The sequence below is a fragment of the Paroedura picta genome, chromosome 5 (genome assembly GCF_049243985.1).
Source record: "Paroedura picta isolate Pp20150507F chromosome 5, Ppicta_v3.0, whole genome shotgun sequence".
Taxonomy (NCBI): domain Eukaryota; kingdom Metazoa; phylum Chordata; class Lepidosauria; order Squamata; family Gekkonidae; genus Paroedura; species Paroedura picta.
The window spans coordinates 97,502,894-97,528,576 of NC_135373.1; the positions used below are offsets into that span (position 1 = coordinate 97,502,894).

General features: G+C 43.1%; 1 protein-coding gene across 3 annotated transcripts in view; it reads right to left on the reverse strand.

Annotated features, from left to right (window-relative positions):
- GUCY2C (guanylate cyclase 2C) overlaps nucleotides 1-18,969 on the reverse strand; it is a 64,296-nt gene extending 45,327 nt beyond the window's left edge. For all 3 annotated transcript variants that reach the window (XM_077339279.1, XM_077339278.1, XM_077339277.1), the window contains exons 1-9: nucleotides 18,596-18,969; nucleotides 16,598-16,716; nucleotides 15,550-15,617; nucleotides 12,987-13,202; nucleotides 9,857-9,978; nucleotides 7,941-8,037; nucleotides 4,526-4,640; nucleotides 2,345-2,480; nucleotides 470-555 (exon numbers count right to left, since the gene is read on the reverse strand). In XM_077339279.1, the coding sequence (XP_077195394.1) occupies nucleotides 470-555; nucleotides 2,345-2,480; nucleotides 4,526-4,640; nucleotides 7,941-8,037; nucleotides 9,857-9,978; nucleotides 12,987-13,202; nucleotides 15,550-15,617; nucleotides 16,598-16,716; nucleotides 18,596-18,800 (1,164 nt within the window). In that variant the 5' untranslated portion in view covers nucleotides 18,801-18,969. The remainder of the gene's footprint in view (nucleotides 1-469; nucleotides 556-2,344; nucleotides 2,481-4,525; nucleotides 4,641-7,940; nucleotides 8,038-9,856; nucleotides 9,979-12,986; nucleotides 13,203-15,549; nucleotides 15,618-16,597; nucleotides 16,717-18,595) is intronic.
- Between the last annotated feature and the right edge of the window lie 6,714 nt (nucleotides 18,970-25,683).

Consider the following 25,683-nt stretch of genomic DNA (forward strand, 5'->3'; position numbering starts at 1 on the left):
GAAGTGCCCCCCAATTAAGGATTTGCCGCCATAAGTCCTTCAATTGCATAATCATATGCAGGAAAAAAACGCTGTATCAGAGCACAGACATAAATGCAACGATTTTTAAAAAATGACTATTTAAAAGGGTCAGCATGCTGACTTTGGGGAAACCTATATGTGCATAATATCCCCAGGAACTATTTATCAACAAGAACAATTGTTGTTAAAACAACTTCTCACAACACAAATACTACCGCTCCACTACCCATGATGGAAAGCAGTGTCTACTGCAGATACTTTAATTGTTAATGGATCGGCTTTTATTTATTTTATTTATTTTTCAATTTATAGACCCCCGCTCCCCAAAAGGTCTCTTATTTTCTAGCTGCCTCTTATTTTCTGCCTCTCTCATGTATTAATTTAAATGCTGCTGTCCTCCACCTCAACATGTCTCTTCATAGAACAGTTTCCTTACAGCTATGCTTACTTCATAATTATCCACAGATGTATACATAAGGGTAAAATTGACATCAATATCCCCCGAGTCATCAAGGATTACGGGACCCAATATACCTGCAGGAAAAGAGAAACACGTACTGGTAGCAGCCTGGTCATTTCCCCTGCAATTAACATTACATAAGAAGAACAAACAATGAAGAAAAGTACAGTTTTGGGGGGCTATTGTCTATCTCATTCAAGATATGAGGATGTAGCATACTTATACTTTTGCATCCTGATCAGTTAGTTCCAGTTTTGCTTATTGCTTGGGGTTGAGGGAACCAGGATTGCAAGATTTTCCAGGACTGACCTGTTGATTCTCCTGAATCTCTTTGATACTAATGATCATGGTATTCTTCTGGACAGCCTTCTAGGCTGGCAGTGGGAGTACTGTTCTGCAGTGATTTCAGAGTGTGGTGCTGGGGGACTGCTGTTTGGTCCTTTGGTCTCTGGCCTACAGGGTCCAACAAAGTTCCCTCTTGTTCCCCAAACTTTTCAGAATATATGAAGCCACTGGAAGAGGTCATCTAGAGCAGTGGTCCCCAACCTTTCTGAGGCTGGGGACCGGCAGGGCATCGGGCCGCGCCCGTGTGGACCACTCCCACGCATCGGGCCGTGCCCGTGCCGTGGACCATGCCCGCGCATCGGGCCACGCCCCCGGGCCGCGCCCGCACGGGCCGCATATGCGCGATGCGCAGCCCGGCCCTGATTCCCTCTCCCCACCCTCCCGCAGTAAGAAGCTTCCCGGGCCGCAAGCTTGCGGCCTGGGAAGTTTTTTACTGCGGGGGGGGCGGGCAGCGGCCCGCAGGTTGGGGACCACTGATCTAGAGATCTGATCTGAGATACCACCAATATGGAAATGATATTCAGCTCTATCATCCAGCAGATCCCCAGGGAGGCTGTGGAAACTGTGATTCAATTTCAAGATGGATGTGGACTAACAAAATAGACCTAAATCGACCCAACAAAATTACTCCGGAACAAGAATATCCCGTTCTGTGTGGGATTGCACTCTGCCTAAAGGGATAGGTTTATAGTTTTGGGGGTGAACCTGGACTGCCTGTTTGATAAACAGGTTATAGCAGTGACCAGGGGTGCCTATCACAACCTTCACCTGGTAAGGCAGATGCAGTCCCTCCTTGGTAGAAGAGATGTTGCCACCAAATTGCCATACTCTGTCCTAGATTACAGCTAGATTACAATATTGCAATGTGGTCTACACTTGAAGAGTGTCCAGAAGTGAGAGTTGGCACAGAATGCTTCAACCAGAACATTGACTTGTTTCCCCTACACTGGCTGACAATTTGTTTTCAGGCCCAATTCAAGGTTATGGCATTTATTTTGAAGCCCTGTATGACATGGAGTCAGTCTATCTTAAAAACTGCCTCCTATATGAACCTACCTGATTGCTCTGGTTATCTTCAGAGGTACTGCTTCAGGTAGCCTTCCCATATGAGACTAGATGGGTAGCAACTCAAGAAAGGGCCTACTTGGTTGTGGCACCAAACCTTTGGAATTCCATTCCTAAGGAAATTGGCTGTATTCTGCCAGCAGCTAAATATTTTTTTTGTCTGACTGTCCATTAATTCTCATTGTCCCTCCATGTCTCTGTTTTCATGCATTTATATGTCTTAGTTAATAGATTTCAAATATTGCACATATATTTTACTCAGTATTTTAAACATTGTTTTCATCATTTGCTGCCTTGAAGACCCCAAATATCAAAGGTGTCATACATTTTTTTAAATAAATATTTTAAGGATAGTCCATACAGTGCAAGTTTGAATATTTTATTATAATAGAATGAAAAGCCTTTAGAGAGTTATCTTTCAGTGGATAATAGAAAAGAACTACATTAGATTACCTGGAAATGTAACACTCCGGAAGTGTTCAATGAAATCCCCAGCAGAAAAGTCCATTTGTGTGTGAAGAAGTTTCTTTAAGGCATGTCCAAAGAGCAAAATAGCATCAAAATAACCCACAAGGTAGTCATCATTCAGCTGCAAGAGATGAAGAAGGCAATTAGAAATTCTAAACGAAGCAGGTTCTTATTAATGAAGTGGATGTGCACATATATGTTTTCATGATTTGCATGCTGGAACAGAACAGCTGGTGGCTAGACAACGAGGGCCTCACAAAAATCTGAATTCTGAACTCTGTCAGATATCTATATTTAATTGAACTGTCTCATCTAAAAGAGTTTGATGGCGAGGATTTTGAATGACACACATTGCTGGTACAGAACAGCTGAGCTGTTACACACTTCTTGCCTATGCATGTTAAAATTACTTCCCAACACTCATGACCATTTGAAAAGTCCCTAGCAAATGAAATGTTTACATCAATTCCTCAGTGTCAGTTCCTTTCCTTGCAGAAAATCATACAGATAACCCCTTAAGGAAGAAAGTGAGAATATAAGATGGGAACTAGTGAGAATTTACAATGCAGACTGGCATTGCACACATACTTTACTTCAAATTTGTTAAGAAGAAGAGTTGGTTCTTCTATGCTGCTTTCCCTCTACGTGAAGGAGTCTCAAAGCGGCTTACATTCTCCTTCCCTTTTGTCTCCCCACAACAGACACCCTGTGAGGTAGGTGAGGCTGAGAGAGTCCTGAAATTACTGCTTGGTCAGAACAGCATTATTAGTGTTCTGACGAGCCCAAGGTCACCCAACTGGTTGCATGTGGGGGAGCGTGGAATCAAACCGGCTCACTGGATTAGAAGTCCGTGCTCCTAACCACTACACCAACCACTACACCAATTTAAAGGCAGTGCTTTACTTATATAACTGAGTTTTAAGCGGTTTAACCATTTAGTAGCTGGGAATTGTAATTTATTGGGAGCCTAGATTTAAAGCCCATTGTATATCATAATACAAAGGGCACTAGCCTGGCTTGCCCGGTGGCCATTCCCCGTGCAGCCGTCCTGGCCCCCCCGCCCCCTGCCACCCCCGGGGCTCCGTCTTCAGGGCAGGGAAAGGAGCAGGGTGCTCTTCTCCCCATAATAATGGCTTCTCTCCCTGCCCCCCCCCAACACCGGCGGCATGGTGGGGGAAGGGCTATTTGCCATTGGGCGGGCGAGGTGGGTTGATGGTGGGGGTGTTTTGAAGAGTACCAAGAGGGTAGTGGGGGGGAACTGGCAGCGGAGGCTGGGCTCGGTGCAGGTGGAGGGCAGGGGCTGTGTGGGAGACAGTGTTTTTCCGGGCGAGCAGGGCACGTCACGGGGAACTGCGGGTCGCAGGTGGGGCTGTGTGGGTGGTGAGGCGGTGGCAGAAGAGCTCTGCATTTGTGGGGGAGGGGTGAGGAGAAGCGGGGCCTTCCAGTCTTTTTGTGCTGGGGCAGGGGCCACACAGAGAGGTCGCTCTGGTGGCCTCCCAGCATGAGTAGAAGGAGGAGGAGGCAAAAGCAGCGGCCAGAGCTCAGCGGGACGGTGGGCACCTACCTTGAGCGTCCCCAGCGAGTGGCCGCAGGCATCTGAGTGTGTAGGTGTGGCACAGAGTTGTAGGCTCCCGACTAGCTGGAATGGCTCTGGGGGCCATAGTTCTGTGTGTGCCTCCCAATTGGCCCCTTGGCCCCAGACTGACAAGTGGAGGGGCCAATCAGGAGGCCAATCGGGAGGCACTTTGCACCTCCCAATTGGACCCTGCACTTGTCAGTCCAGGGCCAAGGGGCCAATCGTTGCCCCCCCCATCCTGGACTGCGCCCACCCCACACCCCTTAGCATTTTATTTATACCATGGAGCGATGTAAAGATCTTTCCATCTTCCGTACTCAGCTGGCTAAGTAAGTGAGGGACATAGAGGTGGCAAGCCCTCATTGTACAATATGTAAGTCCAAGTATACTTGTATAAACATTGCAGGGTGCAAAAAAATCACCAACATATCCAGTTAGATCACATTGCAAAGATATGGGTTTCCCACAGAAATTTTTGTTTTTATTTCATTTGGTCCACCCTGTTGAACAAGTACATTCTGAAATTATCCTTTTAGCCATGGCAGTGTTGTGAGAACATGAGTGAAGGAATAACTATAAAATTAAGTTACCAAGTCAGTATCATTGGGATCCACAGGAGCCAAAGTAGTATTCCGTGGTGCCAGTGTCAGGACAAGAACATTCCGCATAGTAAAAGATGAAGAGCCATTTTCAAAGTACTTATGACTGTGAAGGGAAGCACAAATGCCCCACAGGGCAATGAGGAACAACGGTAACAGAAACAGCAAGTTATACAGCCCATTGATTACCAAGTATGGTAGTACAGTCGGAATATGCTGTTGTTTTATATTGCGTGTCTCTTCTCACTGGGATTACTTTGCTTCCTAGAGCTCAAATCTTCCCTATGGTAGCAACCATATTTTGTTTAATAGAATGTAACACTATAATAGCAATGATAGATTATATGAATTGCTGATAAGATGCCTGAGGGATAAAAACCCTCACAGGGCAACAATCTGGGCATGGGGACAATTTCTCAGTGTCTTGAAATGCTGCAGACATGTTGTAAGATAGCAGCTCCTTGTTACCTGATACATTGTTGTGATGTTCTTTGAAACTTGTGCAATGTTATAGATTGTCGTTAAGTTCTATGTAAATGTGTGCAGTGTTCCATATAAACCACCCAGAGCCATAGGAAAGGGTGGTATCCAAATAAATAAAATCCAAATAAATAAATAATCAGTCCCTACTGCAGTTGTTTATCTGAATCCCAACTTGATCTCTTCAAACAGGAGTCGGTCACTCCTGTTTTGCTACCAACAGCTTTCTGAACTAGCATAGTCTAGTGAAAGCTTTACCACTTGATATTGTGGTTTGTACAAGCTGGGACACATGATTTTAAAAAAAAATCTTGTACTAGTCTCATTGCCTCAGCTCTTTGTCTGAATCCATCCTTCAGCCATGAAATGTTAGCAAGTTAATATCTTTCAACCTTAACTCCAGTTGTAATATTGTCCATTTGCAGATTTGTTGTAAAGATTACTACAAAATATATCTGACACTTTTTGAGATTTTGTGGTAGAAAGTGCTGGCAATTCACAGTCGACTTACGGTGTCCCTACAGGGTTTTGAGAGCAAGAGATGTTCAAATATAGTTTGCCATTGCCTGTCTCTGCATCACCACCCTGGCATTTTTCAGAAGTCTCCGAACACTAGCCAAGGCCAACCCCACTTGTCTTCAGGCTAACCTGGCCCATTCAGGTCACAGTTTTTTTGAAATCTATATAGATATTATAATAATCTCTAATCTCAGACATTTGTCTTCATATTAGTTTTGATCATAAAGATCTTCAAGAATCGTCATAAAAGTCTGCACCCACTCTTAGTCCTCTAATTCTGACATTTCGTCACGTATTAAGATTGCACTTTGTTGACAATGAAATCTCAGCTAAATAGCAAAGGATTTTTAAAAACCTAATGCATAAGAAACTAAATGATATGACACATGCATACTCATTGCTAATTTCCCAAAATGCTAAGAAAGGATTATGAGGATCATAAAAAGGACCCGTGGTGTACCTATCCTATTTGGCACTCTGGGCAGATAATATTTAACATACACACCCTATTTATTTTTATGATTAGCCATCAAGTCACGGCAGACCTCTGGCAGCCCCATAGGGTTTTCAAGGCAAAAGACATTTGGAGATTGGCCATTCCCTGTCTCCCAGGTCAGCCCTGCTTACCTTCTGAGATCTGATGAGATCAGGATAGGCTGGGGCTATCCAGATCAGGGCCCCGCCTCTATATGACAAAATTATTTTAATGAATAATCATGAAATAAAATGAATAATAATGGCCAGAAAATAGATTCAGGTGTGTAGCTATGTTGGTCTTAAAGGTGCCACTGGATCCAAATTTTGTATTCAGTGTCCAGAAAAGAAAAGCAGACTGTGAAAAATTGATTGGATTTAACTTCATATATAAAATCATACCAGCAAAAAAAGGTTCCAGTGCTAACATGCTATTCCATCATGGAGAGCCAGTGCAATGTAGTGCTTTAAGTGTTGGACTAGGATCTGGGAAATCCAGTCTGAATCCCCACTCGTGCTATGCAACTTGCTGGGTAACTTTGGACCAGTCACATTACTCTTAGCCTAGCCCTGACCTGGATAACCCCTGGACAGATTGATGTGGAGGCCAGGCTATGGCAAACCACCTTCCAATATCTACATAGTCACCATAAGTCAACTGTGACTTGATGGCAAAATAATTCCAACCTGTCATGTTCTGAGACGGCACTTGGGAGGTTTCTTTTCTCCATTTTAAAGCCCAGGAGATGACCATCCCAAGCATCAGTAAGGCATTTTTGAGAGGTAGGAGTCTGCCCTTGAACTAACCATAACTAACTAACACTAGTTAGTAAAGCATCACAAAATGCAAGCTTCACCAGACTGGATATTAAGAAACATGCTACGTCCCCCTCACACAAGGTGTTCCCATCCTTCATTGTTTCCAAAGGATTAAAGTCAAACCAGAGAATCTCTGCAGTAGAAACTGATGGGGGGGGGGCATTTTTTCACCCCAGCAGAGTGTACCTAGCATAATTTTAACAATGGTTTGCTACTATACTACTTGTAAATATATTCTGCCACCAAGTAGGATAGGGATGAGAAGTTCTTGAGACCAAGAAGTAAAAAGAGTAGAAGCACAGAAAAATTAAGAAAAGGAGACATAAATGAATGATAAACTTGTGGAAAAGAGAGAGAGAAATTAAGAGAGGGAAAGATTGTTTTATCTTGCTGAAACACCTTAACTACTGCTTTGCAAGATCTGGGTGAAAGGAGAGAGAGAGAGAGAGAAAGTCTAGACTATTGGAGAAAATGACCTGCAGGCTGGCAATTACTGTAACAGCTTGGAGAAAAGAGTAACTTAGTCAAACTTAGAGATTTTGAAACTTTCCTGTGCTCCTACTGGCTGCAGACAGAACTGCACTTTAAAAATCGAAGGCAAGACATTCAACTGGACACAGCAGGATGCTGCTGCCTTCAATGGCCCCATTCAAGGGCCTTCCTCAAGTTCTTCGCAGCGTGGACTGGCTCCCCCCCCCCTCCAGATATGCCACTGGAAAGGACATTATTGCATACCAGTGTGAGTAATGTGCAGATTCTTAATGTTTTGTTTTTGCTTTGAAAGCAAGCTCCTGGCTCAGATGGCCACAACCATATATGTAAAAGGGTGTGGTAATATCTCAGTAGCCAACAGATTATGAGCTAGAGTGAGCAAGAGTGAAGCTACAATGATTTGCATGGCTGTTTGTCTCTCTCTCTAGTTAGATGAAATGAACCAGTTACTAAAATGCAAATATTGACTTGATTTGCATAATTTATACATTTCTTGTTGTCATTTTAATGTGTGTTTTAAATTTTTTAAAAAAATTTGCTCTGGGTATAGCTACCGGGGGAAACTTTCCAGGGATATGAATTTCTTTTTTTATTATTTTGATTTGTTTCCACTTTGTTTTACCTGTGAAGATCTACCAGGATAATAACTATGTCTTCATCCACCTCTCCATTCTCTAAATTTGTCTCGATGTCCTTTAGGGTACCACACATGATGATCACTGCAATTTAGAACAGCAGAGACTGTATTAATGCAGAGCTATGCTGGTAAAGGCATTTGTGATTCCAGAAAAATCTAGTAGAAGACATAGCTCAGGTTGGACCATATGGGTTGTGTGTACAGAAACATACAAAAATGCATCTCACTATGGCAGCAGAAAAAAGTGGAGTAAGATGGGGTGAGAACTGTGTCCCCACACATCTGTTCTTATTCAAGATGCTGCTGCTTCCCACGCCCCTGTTCTTCCCCTTCACTCTTTTGCACATGAGCAAAAGTGCAGTCCAGCAGTGATTTTACCAGTCCCCCTGCAATTATTATTATTATTATTATTATTATTATTATTATTATTATTATTAATTGGATTTATATCCCGCCACTCCCCGTAGGCTTGTGACGGGTCACAGCAGTCCTATCCCCATTAAAATACCCATTAAAAGACTTTAAAACAATCCCAACATGGCGGAACTTATTATTCCCACCCCTGCTATCAGAGCGGCAGGGAGGGTGGGGAGAAGATGCTAGGTCTGGGGGGGGGAATGTTGGCACTCATTCGCTGACACCGGCCTCAACCAAAAACCCGGTGGAAGAGCTCCGTCTTGCAGGCCCTGCGGAAAGCTGGTAAATCCTGCAGGGGCCGCAGCTCACCTGGGAGCTCGTTCCACCAGGTAGGGGCCAGGACCGAAAAGCCCTGGCCCTGGTCGAGGCCAGGCGCGCTTCTCTAGGGCCAGGAACGATCAGGAGATTCTCCCCCGCTGAGCGTAAAGCCTTGCGGGGGATATAGGCAGTCTTCCCCTTCCCTCTCAATTTATCTTCCTCAGGCCAGGCATGTTGTAAGGATATGGCATGGCTGACCTGTGCCAAGGAACAGGCCCTTTAAAGTATGTAACACTGAGCTGCCTCACGCAATTTTGAAAGCAGAGTTTGACTCCACCCCCTCTCTGTACTGGCTTGGTTGAAGTATCCAAATGCATATACCACAGTTCCAGACCAAAGAAGGTTGATTTTTGATCTGCTTTAAAAGGGAAATCCCTGGGAAGCCCACAAGTCATGATCCCAAGAAGCATGTAAGCATTACTTTTAAATGAATGTGTTTCCTGTCCTCCATGTGAGGGAAAATCCCTGTGGGGGATGCTCTAAGCTACAGACTACAAGCTGTTCCTTTGTGCAAACTTAGCTTGTTTCCAAATGTCAATTTTGAAAAGTTTACTTTCTAACCCTGAATTGTAGGGCCTATTAGCAGGGGTAGACTTGGAAGCAAACTCAGCCCTGGGAAGCACCCCACCCCAAGCCCATCCCCCCCAATGGAAGGAGGGAAAGCGTGGTGAGTGGTGAGCAAGCTCACTGCAGCGGTGAGCAAACCAGCTGCCCTACCTCATTGCAAGACAAGGGAGCCAGTGTGGACAATCCAGTTGTATAGTCTGGGCAAGCTGCCCCCCCCACACCTCCCATGCCCAGGATGGGGCCAGGGCAGCTGGCTTACTAATCACGGTGGCTTGCTTGCCCTGCATGAGGATGGGGCCAACACTACAGCTCACCCCTCCCACGTGGGGACAGGTGGGTTGCTTACAATGGGGGCAGCTTCCTTACCCTGCATGGTGCCAGGAAAGCTGACTCACTTGCAGCAGTTGTAACGGCTTGTGCAACAGTAACTATGAGCCGGGGCTTTCCCTGATCACCTTAATGGCCAATCTCCCCTGGCTTTTCAGTTTAAAAAGCAGTCTGGGATTCTAAGACTAACATTCACCTGCTGAGATCCAGAAAAAATATAATACACAGGACCATGTAGCCTATAGTCAAAACAATTCTCCATGTTTCCTTACCATTACTTTTTCGAGATGGATCCTTCAGTACATTTTTTAGCAGCTCTGGGGTCCTTATGATCTCTCTTTGTTTGATTTTTTCGGAGAAGTATGTAACTCCAGCTTCTAGGGCATTCATATACCTAAAATTAGGATAGGATGGCCATGTGCACATCATCTTTTCTATTGCATCACACAACTGAATGAAATTTTAGGCTGTGGGAGCACCTCTGGCACATTGGTAGCAATGCTATTAATACAATGAAATGTACACACTAAGACCTTTTCTGCATGAACAGCTTACTGAAGATTTTCCCAGAGGTTAAGCCTTGAAGCCTGATGTCTAATTCAGTGCCTGCCTTTATGCACTGTTCTTCTTTCTCTGGTGTATATATTCTGCAGCTGCAACCCAAAAAACGCAGCTTTCTTAAATAGGGTTGGAACACTTGTGACATGTGCAGAGGTGTTGCTTAATATTCAAACACTGATCAACTCTCTTCCCCCTCCCTTGCCTGTCATGTTTTTAACCCTAAACAAATTCAAAGATCTGTTCCCACTTAGGGGAAATAAAGAACAGAAGCAGCAAACCCAGTCTGGGATAGAGAGAAGCTTGATTTCTGAGAGATCTCCCCTCAAGAACTGGCTGCCGCTTGTGGGGGGGGGGGGAACCAGAAGGAAGTATCAAGAAAGGGGGAAGGTTGGCAGAAGGTGCATATCTGGAGGAACAACCTTGAAGTGGGTGGTGGAGGAATAGCTTCTGAGGGCAAAAAAAGATGGAAGGAAATCTAAGGGAATCTTTATGCTTTTGAATGACCTTTGACTTGGGATAAAAGAAAGAAGAAAAACCACCATAAAATCACTCTCTGGGCAAATAGCAACAGGAAAGAGAACTGAGTGCTGAAAGGCAGGAAATGAATACAGAATGAAAAATAAAACCCAACTAAGGTGCTTGGTGAAAGCAAGAGGAAATGCAGAATGGAAAAAAAATCTGACAAGAACTGCAAAAGCACAGGAAAATACCAGTGCATAAAAGATCTAAGTATCAAACTGGGCATAAGTATATGCACATTTTTTTATTGTATCTGCTTATTTGCTTGTCTAGTAGGGTTTCTGTGCTTCTGTCCAGCTAACTAATTACAGAAATGTCTCTTGCTGAATTTCTGCATGTCAGGCAGCTTGTAAAAGGACAGGAGCTGTTGCAGCCAAATGAATCCAACCCCCATTTGGTGTTCCCTCTTGCACCTTTTAAAACAGAAATCAAGCCTAGTGAAGAGTCCAGCACTGGGGATGAACAATGAGGGAAACATACAGATGTTAATAAACAGTAAATAAAATGTTTCCAATAAAAAAAATGATCACAGCATGAGCTGTCAGATAACTTGTCAGCAACAGCATCCAATTGGTGTCACCTGTACAACCATATTTCCCCCCATGCAATCAAAACATAAAATGACCATGTGAGAAAACTCACATTTTCCAGATATAAAATGCAACATATCCAGTACTCAGGATATATTTCCCCTCTTGAGTCTTGATGAGGGCGTGTGAATCATATAAAACAAATAAAATAAAATACACATTAAGTGTATTTTGGCAGAAATGCATTTTAATGCCTAATTGTTTGAATAAACATCCTTAAAATGAGTCTAACAGAAACTGGATTTCTTCTTAAAGACAGGTCAAGATAACTAAGGCTGACAGTATCCTGGTATACATTAGCCCAGGGCTGTAACTAGACAGTTCTGTAGGCCAGCTAAAACACTACATCTCCGTTCTTGTGTTGGTTGCAATTACAATTCCAGAAATTCCAGAAAACTAAATATTGGTTCTGTCACCATATGAACTTACAGTTTCAAAATCTTATTATTTCAAGATAGGTACTGCCAAGCTTGTCTGTTCACAGTCAGTCAAAAGCAAAATTCTTCTTCCCAATATTCTCTCTTCTCCCCAAGAATAGTTACACCCTTGGCAGCTTCCCCTGTTGCTGTATCTTTGAAATAACAAGATCTGACACCCAGCATATATTTGTGCTAAACAGCAGAAATGGGGAAAGGGGAAAAACAATTTTGGCTGAGACCATAGAGTGGGGGAAGGAGGGTTTAGCACTTTCCTACCTCATATGATTTCCTAACCTCATGTTATTAATTAATTAAATTTCTAATCACCACCAATAATGGCTCATGGAGGTTTACATACAATTAAAATTAACAATAAATTAAAACCAATGCAACAAATAACAGCATTTATAATATAAAATATAATAAAAACATAAACAATCAGTTCAGCAGCATTTAAGTCACAGCAGCCTCCAGATTATTCACTGGCTGTAAATTTCCCTTATGGTTCCTTAACATTTAACACTATCTGCCCCGGCGAGGGAAACACATCGGCAATCAGTATATTTCTGAAATGGCAAACAGCATTTCCAAAGAACTACTTGAGCCTGGGAATCCAAACTGCTATTTAGGGACAAAAATATGCCAAAGATCTATTCATGCCTCTTTCAGCCTCTATTCTAGTTGAACCTCTAACTGTGACCCTGCCAGTCTCCAAATCAGAATCCCACCCCCCTTTGGAACATTTCCCTCTAATTTCAGGCCGGGTTTGATTCCCTGCTCCCCCACATGCAGCCAGCTGGGTGACCTTGGGCTTGCCACAGGCACTGATAAAGCTGTTCTGACCAAGCAGTAATATGAGGACTCTCTCAGCCTCACCCACCTCAGGGTGTCTGTCTCAAAGCCGCTTTGAGACTCCTTGTGGTAGAGAAAAGCAGCATATAAGAACCAACTCCTCTTCCTCCTTCTCCAGTGTCCATTTTAACCAGGCAGTGCACTACAAATTAATATTTGATGCAGCCAGCTGGGTGACCTTGGGCTTGCCACAGCACTAATAAAGCTGTTCTGACTGAGCAGTGATATCAGGGCTCTCTCAGCCTCACCCACCTCACAGGGTGTTTGTTGTGAGGAGAGGAAAGGGAAGGCGATTGTAAGCTGTTTGAGACTCTTTCGGATAAAGAAAAGTGGCATATAAGAACCAACTCTTCTTCTTCTACTCAGATGTTGCTCTCATGATATGTCTTATATGTGAAAACATCCTATTTTAAAAATATGGAAGCCTTTTAGAAAGCTGGTATATAAGCAGAATTCCCTACCAGAAGCAGTCTTCAGTCATCTCATTTGTCTTATAGACATAAGCAGATTCCCAAGAGACAGTTTTGAATGGCAGTCTGGAATTTTTCCAAAAATCAACCAAGAAGTAGGTCACTTTCCTGGCTGGCGTCATCATCCGTGTTAGGTTTTCTTTGTAGTCACAAGACAGCCCAAAGCTCCCTGCAGAGATCAGAGGGAGGCCCATTACTGTCTCCACTCTAAGAAAAAATGAGAAGAAGATTATTCCAGTGTGGGTGCCGTATCTATAGATGCCTCGTCAAAGTAAAGCTACCGTGTGGATCCCACTCACAATATTCTTTTGTGTTTTTTCAGTGCTCATTCCTTTATTAGACAATAGTTTTTCTAAGGAAGTCCACAAAGTCCCTTCTTTGATGTCATTTTGTGAAGGTGCGGACTTTTTCAACTATTTTAAAATAATGTAAGATTACCAATCTGGACTTTTTACCTGATTAGTCACTTATTTTTGCTCTTCTTCAAAGGAGCTCAGGGTGGTATACTTGGAGGGAATGGTTCCATTTCCTCCCCCGCATCATTGCAAAGTAGGGTATGTTGAAAGAGAATGACTGGCCCAAAGTAATTCAGTACCCTATCTGATTTGAACCCTGGGCTTCCCAGTCTTGGGTTCTCTATAACATTATTTTTGTGATATACTGCTATGGAGAAGCCCCCTATACACTAAGCCAAATAATGTATGCATCCTCCCCAAAGATCCTTTGGGTTATGTAGACAGCAGTGTGAGACAAATCACTCACAAAGTCTTGTAACTTTAATATTCCAGGAATGCAGGATTTAACCCTCCACCCCACCCTTCAAAAAAACCCTTTTGGTCATAAGATATCAGAAGTGAGGAAATACATCTCTTTTCACATAAAAGATTTCTTGATGAAAGCAAGAAATTGACTGAAAACAGAGCTCCCCACATCTATGAGGCCATAATTAGCTATTTAGGTTTATAGGATAATAAACACAGTTCTTGTTTGGTCTTCTATAAAAACAGTTTACAGATGGTTCAATCATAAATCCAGGAAAGGTCATTTTCTCATCTACAGGAGCTACTTGCAGATCTGTGATAGGGCTGTTACCCTTGTCAAATCAATCACACACCTCCAGAAATACTTTTCCAGGTGCCCAGTTTGGACTCCAGACTTGTACCAGTGGGGACCCAGATCTAAAGTTACATCAAGCAGAACCTAACCCTGTGTTCACCAGTGAGCCACCAGGCTCCAAAGTTGTGATCCTATACTATTGCAGATCCAATGGACTAATAATTGATTTTCCCCATAAGACATCAGGTCAATTCAGACATACAATCAAGGCATCTCCAGCAATCTATTTTTATAGGTGGTTTTGCCTGAGGACATTCTTCCAGAAGCACTATCATGAAAGCACTGGACCCGCCTCATCATGACAGGTGGAACACTTTCACACATGCTAAAGCATGCAGTTTCAATCCACTTTGGCTACTGTTTGTCATTTCACGCAGTAAAATCCAGATGCAAAGTGCATTGATAGTGGATTCACAGTGCATTATTTAGTATGTGTGAAAGTGCATGTGAAGTATAATATTTGTTTCTGTCCTCTTCTGCTTCACTTCATGAAATTCACTCTCTACATCTTCCTATCTCTTAATTCTCTTCTCTCAATTCTCCCTTCTTTGATTATGAGCCAGACTGTCAGATGGCTCTTTCCATACTATCCTCTCTCCTTCCCTTCTGCTTTCCAAAAAGCTTTTCTCTCTGTGCTTGGTTTTCTCTGGGCTAGCCAGGTAGGTGGGATATAATTGAACTAAAAGTAATTCTAGTTGGGTATGTAACTTATGTAACTGGGTATGTAACTGAGTACCCAGCTTGCTGGGGGGTAAATGGTCATGACTGGGGAAGGCACTGGCAAACCACCCCGTATTGAGTCTGCCATGAAAACGCTGGAGGGCGTCACCCCAAGGGTCAGACATGACTCAGTGTTTGCACAGGGGATACCTTTACCTTTACCTTTATGTAACTTAAGGTAATACAACTGACTATTAGGACTGTATAAAGTCTGTTGTTTTATTGGATTGTAACATGTAAATTGCTGCTAGTATTGTTAACCAATGAACAGTTTTCTGCTGTTAGATCCCCCCCCCATTTATTCTGTGTAATTATAGAGCAGCAGTTAATTTTTTTTAAAAACTTAGGAAGACAACTTATTGATACCAGATGAATAGTTAAGGGATGGCACTCAACAAACCAGTCACTAACAACAGAAATATTCTGACCCTAGTGAACCCCCTTCTCAACTCATCTCTAAAGGCAGTCGTACATGCAGCAATGTCTCACATGCACAGTTCTCACACAGGTACATACCAAACTAGGCAGACTTTTAAACACGGTTTACAGCTCTGAAGGCAGGAAGAACCATTGCTTTAAACTGCACACAGAAATTAATTGTTTACCAATGAGGTTCATTCAGCATTGGTGAGATTTGTTTTCTTTAATCAGCTGTTACCAAGTAATGAGTTTATTCAATATTTTTACCTCAAATACAGTATGTTTGCCAAATACTTACGAGACCATCTGGTATGTGGCATATGTACATGTGGGACCCAGGACAGTGCACCCAAGGTTATCACTATTCTGTTAAAAAAAAGAAAAGACTTTCATCATTGGAGAATGGAAAATTGGGAGGGGGGGACAACACAATCTGGATGCAAAATACTACTATGGCAATGGAACAAGAATCAAGAAGATGCATAGACTCACAACAGAAATAGGAAGATAAATTTTGCTTAAGAGAGTAGGCCCCATACATGTTATATAAATACATGGTCGTGGAACAGTTGAAGCAAGAGAATGGTAGTAACCAATGAGTTGAAATTAATTCAAAAGAATTTTCGGCTCAGCATCTGGAAGAAGTTCTTGATAGAGTGGTTCCTCAGTAGAACAGGCTTCCTCAGGAGGTGGTGGGTTGGCCTTCTTTGCAAGTTTTTAACCAGAGTCATCTGACAGAAATGCTGATTTTTTTGAACTAGTCAGATTGTGAGTAGGTGTGCAGGAAGGGATGTGCCAGTGTTTGACTCTTGTGGCCCTTTCTTGCATACCCAGAGAATTGCTGATTACCACTGTGGGATGGTAGTTGAATTTCTTCTGGAGAATTCTGGAGATTTTTGGTGTGAGGGATCACTTGGGCATGACATTGGAGTCGCAGTGGATAGGCAGGTAGTTGTGAGTTCCTGCACTGTGCAGGGGGTTGGACTAGATGACCCTGGAAGTTCCTTCCAACTCTACGATGCTATGATTCTAACATCAATATATATTGCAGGACTGTATTTTGTAAGATGTACATTATCATATTATTTCATAATAAAAATAGTTAATACTGTTCCATTGGTTGCCATTTGGTTCTCTCCAGAATGCTCAGTCATTATTTATGAATGTATGTGCCATGAAGTCAGAATTAATTGACAGTGACCTCAAAGCAAATGAGAAGCAGAGGTGCTTTGTGTCCATTGCCTTCAACTGCAGAGTGTTTCTCAGGGGTCCTGCACACAAGCACCAACCCTGCTTAGCTTCTGAGGTCTGATGGAATACCATAAAAGAAATGTCGTAATACTCACAAATAGCTGCCTGATGATTTCCACACCTTCGCAAGTGCTGGTGCGACAGCCTTGTGAGACGTAGAGAGATGTGTTGAAGCCATCAAATGAGACATTGACATTGGCACTTATATTGTTCACTACAACAGAAAAGCAGAAGAATTAGGTCTTTAATTGTAAATGAAATGCTTCAAATAATTATCTGAATTGATGGCATGTATGGCTAATCAAATACCTGCCCCATTTGTTAATCTTCAAAAAAAATATTAGGGGAATATCCATATATATAGTAGCCAAGTAACCCTCCCTTATACAGGTATCTGTGCTACAAGCCACACACAACTCAGGAGAACCTCCAGCTTTTCAGAAAACTGCTTTAAATAAGAAGAATTTGGGGATTTAAAAAAGTTTAAAGCAATGTCTGCATAAGCAGACATAGCAGACCGTAGAAATGTGAAATGGTGCCTGGTTTGCAGGAGCAGCCACTATCCCTGGGACCATTTCTGCATTAGAAGAAGAAGAAGAAGAAGAAGAAGAAGAAGAAGAGTTGGTTCTTATATGCCGCTTTTCCCTGCCCGAAGGAGGCTCAAAGCCGCTTACAGTCGCCTTCCCATTCCTCTCCCCACAACAGACACCCTATTAGGAGACATACCTTGCTTAAGCCTTACTTTGGAGTTCCTTTGGATGATGTGAGTCTACTCTACCCTTTCCACATTTGGCTTTCCTTCCCTCATTTCCCAGGCTGGAATTTGTGATATGCTTTCTGCACTGAGCCTGACGGAGGCAGCCTCCCATCATGTTTTGCTCCCTTCCCCTTCTCAGAAAATGTATTTCTTGCAAAATGGAGTCTACTTGGACCTTTGTTTTCATTACACCTCTTAACCCCATCATTCTGCGCCCTTCCCCCCAATGTGTCCTTAATGTAATTTAAACAAATAACAACACTGGGTTCTAACTTTTTAACACTGCTGTGTAAGACTAATTTTTTTTAAACCTAGAGACAGCATTGTAACGCTATTCCCTTTTTATTTGTTAAGGCAGATTTTTCAGAATGGAGGGAGGGGGAAGCAGGGAAAAGGGAAGATGGCAACAAAGAAAGAAACATGCCCAAATGACTCAAAATGGTGGGTGCGGGGGACAAACCTATTGCACAGATTTTTGCATTGGGCAGCCCTAAGTTAGACTCTGCGATGACTGATGAAATCGCTGTAACCGGGAATTCACAGAACACATGGTAAGTCGAACAACAATTCGGGACTACACCTGGACAGGCAAATTTTAAGGTGTAAAAATAGAGGAAGAAGTAGAGCTGGAGCCATGAGGGAAAGAGGGAGTAGAAATAGAAGAGAGAAGCAAAAGGTGTCTGTGTGGGGAGCAGATTTCCCTCCCCTGCCAGTCTCCCTGGATCCCCCACTCTAATTATGGAATTATAATTGCTGCCAATTTTCCTATACATAAGTCTTCTTGTAGTTGTGGGATAACACATTTCCAGTTTATTCTGATAAGTACACTTCATTGATTGATATCAGTAGCTCATAAATTCCATATAAATATACAGCATTGTGAAGCCAAACACTTATGGCATGATGGAGCATTTTCCCTAGATGTGGAACAAGCTTGCTCTAGCTTACCTCATTTTTAAAGGATGGTGAGCATCTAAAGTGATGTAGAAGACAAGTTTCAGTTTCTAAAAATAACGTTCTAGTTAACTAGTGTCATCTAATATTATCCAATATTCAGTCTAAATAATCACAAATGTTAATAAACATCCATCTTTATGGAAAAGCCCAGCATGCTTAAACGATAGGAACAATCTTGGTTATTGGCTCACACAGCTAGGAGATATATTGTGCCATCCTAAGGGGAGTTATACCCTTCTAAGTCCGTTGAGGTCAGAGGGTGGAATTCTGCTTAAGATGGCACTGACAATACCCCAAAGACACAGAGAGAGAGAGACAGAGAGAGAGAGAGAGACAGAGAGAGAGAATATACTAGAATGCTGTGGCACGATGCTCTTACCTTTCAGGTCTTCTTCCAACATATGCCACCCCAGCATCACAGTTGGTTCTATGTTCTTTGCAGTCACTGGGAATTCATAGTCATACAGCATCATTACATTGATCAGACTGTCATCTCTCGAACATTTGCCCTCACCAGTCTGCCAAACCAGGTGTGTAGAGAGCAACAGTGTCCAAAAGGTCTGACCCAGCTTTTGTTGTCTCATTATGCCTTTGTTATCCCAGGTGCTACATCCCAGGATGAAGAAAGGATGTTTGTCATAAGACCACCATTCAGTCAAACCTTACTTCTCTGAAGGGTCTTTCAGTCTCCTGTCTTAGCTCCCCCTTCCACCCACACACCCATCTGCTTCAGCTAGTACCTGCTTGTGAACAATTAACAGCAATGGAACTCATGAAGAGAGAAAGGGCCAAAGGTTGTTTTACATGTTTGCTGTTAAGGCCTATAAAACTAAACACACCTTGCAAGATAAGAATATGATGTGATGGGTCGGGAAAATAAAAGAGAAGAGCAAGGCCCTTTGACCAATCATAAAGTGGGGATTGATTTAAGTGGGTAGCCGTATTGGTCTGAAGTAGCACAACAAAAATAGAGTCCAGTGGCACCTTTAAGACCAACAAAGATTTATTCAAGGCATGAGCTTTCGAGTACAGGCACTCTTTCTCAAACTAAACGAACAACCATCATAACAGTGGAGATAAAGTGGGGACTTATACAAATTGTACTTTTATTTCATAGAATAGAATCATAGTGCTGGAAGGGACTTCCAGGTTCATCTAGTCCAACCCCCTGCCCAGTGCAGGAACTCACAACTACCTGCCCTTCCACAGTGATACCAATTTCAAGTCCAAGTGATCTCCCCCATCCAAAATCTCCAGAATCGAGCCTGGCCTGGAAGAGATTCAGCTACCATCTCACATGATCAGCAATTCCCTGCATATGCACGGAAGGGCCACAAGAGACAAACACTGTTACATCCCTTCCTGCCCACCCACTCAAGTTCAAGTATTTGAAGATAGTTATCTTAGTCATCTTCTCTCCAGGCTAAACAGACCCAGCTCCCTCAATCTTTTCTAATACAATTTGGTCTCCAAACTCCTCACTATCATTGTAGCCCTCCTCTGGACATGCTCCAATTTCTCCACATCTTTCTTCAGCTGTGGTGCACAAAACTGAACACAGTACTCCAAGTGAGGTTTTACCAGAGTGCAGTAAAGTGGTAACATCACCTCACATGATCTGGACAATATACTTCTTTTTGGGGCTGTATTAAGCCCCAAATCCCATTTGCCTTTTTAGTTACTGAGTCACACTGCTGATTCACGTTCAGTCTCTGGTCTACTAAAAACCCCAGATCCTTTTCACATGTACTATTTACTTTAGACAACCTCTCTTACTCTATATTTTATCACTTATCCTGTTTTTTATGGCACTGTCATAGATCCAGTTGTTCTTAGCTATACGTGTCTTTTTAAAATTATTATTTATTTAGGATAGGATATTTCTGTGCTGCTGCTTCAGAACCTTTCTTAAAATGGCTTACGTGTAATGCCATATAAAGACCATTGTCCTAATTTTCAACCCAATTCAGTTCAAATTCTTTTTTCATAAATTTTATTTGCCTGTTGTTATATCTAATGTGAAATAGAATAATAGAAACAGAGACTTGAAAGGGGCCATACAGGCTATCTAGTCCAATGCAGTATCAGCCTAGAGCAGAGGTTCTCAACCTGGGGGTTGCAACCCCCCAATGGGTCATTTGGCATTTTCCAGGTAGTCGTGGCAGAGTCGGTGGTGCCATGGCTCTGGCCTCCCCCGCGCCACCTCAGAGCTCTGAGGTGGCGTAGAGCAGTGGTCCCCAACCTTTTTATCACCGGGGACCGGTCATCGCTTGACAATTTTACTGAGACCCGGGGGGGGTAGTCTTTTGCCGAGGGACATCACCACCACCTGAGCCCCTGCTCCACTTGCTTTCCCGCCAGCGCCCCTGACTTCCCGCCGCCCACTGGAGGGTGCTGCCAGCAGCAGCTGTGCAGTGCCATGCCAAAGGGGAGACCCAGCCATGGCGGCCACCGGAGAGCACCAAAAGTGAGCCGATGTCAGAGTGGCAGGGCAGCCCCTGAGGCATCAGCCAGGGAGGAGGACGAGAAGGAGCCGCGGCCCAGTACTGTCTGATCAACGGACCGGTACCGGTCCCCGGACCGGGGGTTGAGGACCACTGGCGTAGAGGAGGCCAGCGCCATACTGCCGCTTCTGGTTCTTATATGCCGCTTTTCTCTACCCAAAGGAGGCTCAAAGCGGCTTACAGTCGCCTTCCCTTTCCTCTCCCCACAACAGACACCCTGTGGGGTAGGTGAGGCTGAGAGAGCCCTGATATCACTGAGAGCCCAAGGTCACCCAGCTGGCTGCATGTGGGGGAGTGCAGAATTGCATGCCAGATTAGAAGTCCGCACTCCTAACCACCACACCAAACTGGCTGTCCTGCACTCTACACTGTGCCAGACTTCTCCATCCTGCATCTCCATCCATCCTAGTTAGTTAGACTTGATTAGAATGCTATCTTTACTCAGCCCTGTTCAGAATGGAGTTCCCTGTAATAAATAAGTCCTATTAGTTTGAAAATTTAAAGAGTCTCTGTCTGTTATTTTGATTCCTGCCTGCACAAACATACCACATAGCCCAGGCTTTCTCAGCCAGGATTTCATGAAAGACTGGGGTTTCTTGATAGTCCTGGAAGAGCTTCCTGAATAGGTGAGAGTTAATTAATGTTTACAATTTGTTAAATGCTTATCAGATGATATGACTATACATGGTCATGTCGATCTCCCCCGCCCCGCCCCCCAAAAAGAGATCAATGTGGGCCTGTAGGGGTAGGGCCTGGGTAGTTGTGTCTACAGCTATACTTCCCAATCAACTTCTTCATGATCACACCACATCTGGGGTTTCTTGAAACCTGAATGTTTAAGGGGTTTCTCAGTGGCAAAAAAGTTGATAAAGGCTGACATAGCTTTTGCTGCATTGTAAGCACTCTGCTAACTCATTGAGATAATAATAATTCCAGAAGTTTTTAAGACAAGAGTATCTGCCATTGCCTTCCTCTGCATGGCAGCCCTAATCTTCCTTGGTGGTCTCCCATCCAAGTATTGACCCTGCTTAGCACCAAACTAGACGTGATGGCAGCCATGGGGCCGTGAGGGGCTATGGCATGGAGGAGGGGGCAAGATTGCCTGTTGCCACTGCACCACAGGCCTAATCAGGAACAGGTCCTCAAAACAAAATTTAAAAGGCTAAATTCTCCTTTAAAAAGATATTGGTAGCCATGAATTGTCCCCAAGACCAATGTCATAACTAGCCTGGTCTTCAACTTCTGAACACTGATAAGATTGAGCTAGTCTGCGAGATCAGGGCTACTTTGAATGAGATGTCTCACTTCATTCAGTGGGCTTTATGGTGCACTTCATATTCATTTTAGGTCTCTCAGCTGAAGAGTCTTTCTGATTCTACTTGCTCATTTAAAAAATTGCACTGTATTTCATTGCAAGCTGCACAATGTCAATCCCATCCCCTTTTCTTTGTTACCTAATGAACTATTGTTATTGTTATTCATTGTATCAGTGAACAAAGTGCTTGGTGTTATTAGGAAATGGGGAACAGATGGAAGCATTGTCCAAGGGTCTCTGGTGGATTTCAGATGCCCTGAAAGGGATTCTGCAGACTGGCATTCATGGAAAAATTCATTCATATCCTGGCAATGACACTGGGGGGAAAGGGAGAAAACATTATCCCTCTGTGTGGTTTTGCCAATCAAACCAGACCCACATTGTCTCTTATGATTTAGGAAATCAGATTTATTTTCATCTGTAAACACTTCTCAGTTGCAAGATGTTCTTAGGACAGCAAACATAAAAGCTTTGGGTTAACTTCTAGGATATAAATTTTTTGGTCAGTGAGAGAAACACAGAAATAATTGAGACTGGAGCTAAATGTAAATAACAAGGAAGATTTATTTAGTTATAGGTTCGTTTTCAAGAACACAAGACTCCAGCTAGTCAGAAGAGAAATCTGGCTGAGACACATAAGTTTAAGCTAGGTATAGCTTTAGTGTGTTGTTTGAATTCTCTTTAAGGCTTTCTGGTTCAAACAGCCTTTCACTGATTAGCTGCTGTTAATTTATTTTAAGCATTTAAATGCAGCCTTCCCAGCCAATCAGGGTCCACACAGTAGAAAACATTTAAACAATTAAATCTCTAATCAATTGAATTAAAATACGGTTTAAAAATAAAAATTCAATTTAACACGAACAACAGAAAGAGGGCCAAAAACTATTGTCAGTATGCCAGAAGAAGCAAAAAAAAAGTATTCACCCACTGGTAAAAGATACCGATAGAGGGAGACAGACAGATGTCCCTGCAGAAGGACTTCCAAAGTTTTGGTGCCATGACAGAGAAGGCCCTTCCTTGGCTGCCACTTGTCTAGCCTCGGGTGCCAGGCATAACAGAAGCAGGAGCCTCCAAGGATAACTGGAGCCCTTCCCCAAGAGTACCAAGATTTGTATCATCGGTCAGTCTAAATGGTACATGGTCTGCTCATCACCAGAGACAGGGCTAGCAATTGAATATTCTTTCCAAGAGGTAGAGTTAAACCGCTCTGCCATACTACCAAGCAATGCTACCCTTCTGTCTGCTCTTGCTGAGGCCGACCCAAAACTATCATGCAGATCTGTGCTGTCCTCTCCCTCAGAATGGTGACTGAATGCTGCAGCTCTTCCATAGGCTAGGTGGCTGCTTTTCCCTTCAGAGGCAGGACAGCCTCCTCTTCTTCACATGGAAAAAGAGTGGGAAAGAGAGGATCTTTTAGAATATTTGAGGCCTAATAACAGCCCAGTGCTGGGAGCTTAGTTCTAATTTGTGTAATTATGCTGAGACAAAGTGTTAAACTTCCTCTGCTCTTTCACTTGGGCCCTGATCCAAATTCTCCCACACTGGAACATCTGATTGGCAGGTAGAAGCTTCAGTCTCCAGCATCTCCAGTTAAATACGCCAGGCAGTAGGTTATGTGGAAGATCTCTGTCTGAGAGCCACTGTCAGTCTAAGTAGACAATACTGATGGACCAAGGGTGTGATTTAGTATAAGGCAGCTTTATGTTTTCAGCTACATGCTTGGAGATCTGTCAAGGAATCCTTTGAATACTATTCGTAGGACCTGCACTCTAAGGACAGCCAGCATGGTATACTGGTTTAAGAGCAGTGGACTCCCATCTGGAGAACTGGATTTGATTCTCCATTCCTTGCTGGGTGACCTTGAGCCAGTCACAACTGTCTGAGAATTCCTCCCCTACCTCACAAAGTGGGGAGAGGAAGGGAAGGCAACTGTAAGTTGCTTTGAAATTCTTTAGGATAGAAAAAAGCAGGGTATAAAAAACAATTTCTTCTTCTTCAGAAAACCTTTAGGAGTCTCCTCCTAATTGGTAAATCGTTTAACCCTTTGCCATGCTGAACATTTAATAGACCTGGTAGAGCTGCTCTTTGCCTTTTGTAACATAAACTCTTCCTGAACTCTAATGCTTATCTATCTTTCTATATGGCCTAGACAGAACTTCCCCTTTTTACTGCTCTCAACATGTAGCACATGAAGCTCTGAAAAATACTGCATGTGCTATAAACAAGTTCATTAATCACCCTGAGTACACAATCTGGGAGATAATGCAGGCATCTAATACACTGGTGCTAGCAGGGACTGTGGCATGCCAGCATTCTCTATCTTCTCCATCTCCTTTCTTTACTACAGTGATGGAATTATTAACAGCTGCTTATAAGTCTGGCACAACTTTTGAAAACAAAATGTCAGAATTCAGTATGTGAAACACTGAATTGCACTTCTTGGTGTTCCAGATTTACAATATAGTTTCTGTATTTGCTCTGAAAACCAGCAGCTGCTAAGAGGTGGTGTTGGAAACTAGGATTTGCCTTTATCATGAACTCATTAGGTGGCCTTGGCTAAGCCTTCAGTCTCAGCCACCCATCTGCAAGATGTGAATAATAGTAATGGTTGTAAGATTTATTAAGATATTATATGGGAGCCCTTGGAGTCAATAATTGCACTAGAATTACAATATCAAGATGATTTGGGTACAGGTAGAAGCTTGGCACATGCAGAAGAAGAAGAGTTGGTTTTTATACCCCTCTTTTCACTTCCCAAGGGAGTCTCAAATCAGCTTACAATTGCCTTCCGTTCCTCTCCCACAGCCAACATCCTGTGAGGTAGGTGGGGCTGAGATAGCCCTGATAGTACTGATGTGTGAGAACAGCACTGTCAGAGTTTGCACAAGCCCAAGGTCACCCAGCTGGCTACATGTGGAGGAGCAGAAAATCAAACCCAGTTCACCAGATTAGAGGTCACCGCTCTTAACCCATACACCACACTTGCTCTCAAGAAAGTAGAACCATTTTAGATGGAACCATTTTATTTCTTGATCCACGTTCAAAGCTGCTGTATGAGTCAGACCTGTGGTCTTCCTAACACACACAGTAAGTACTATATACTCTGATTGGGGTTCTTCCTGACATCTGAAATCCTCTTAATTAGTGATAGTACAGTTGAAGCTGGGACCTCCTGCATGCAAAGCATGTGCTGCAGTACTGTGGTGGTCATTCATGTTATGTGGAGTCAAAGTTTCCTGAACTGAGAGTAAACTAGATGCAATGTCCATGTTTATTGGTAACATAATGGGAAACCATGTTTTGGAAGAGAGTTTTTCCTAGTACTTCATTTTCACAGCTTCAAATTGCCTTCTCAGAGCTACTTAGGGAAATATATGGCAATATATAGCACCGGGTTACCTGACCTAAGGAAAACTTTTCCTAGTGCCTGCCTGCTTTTAAAAAGTGGATGGGGCCAGGTAGTCCTTTTGCCCACCAGGCCTTTTCATTGGCCACCTGACACTTTATGACTGGCTCTTCCTCTTGTGGCAGCCATTTTATGATTGCACCCACCACCATCCAGTGTCAGAATTACAAAGGTGCCCAAGGGTCAAAAGGCTAGGAACCCCAGCAAAGTTTATCTGAATGTTTCTTCAAGGAGCAAATAGC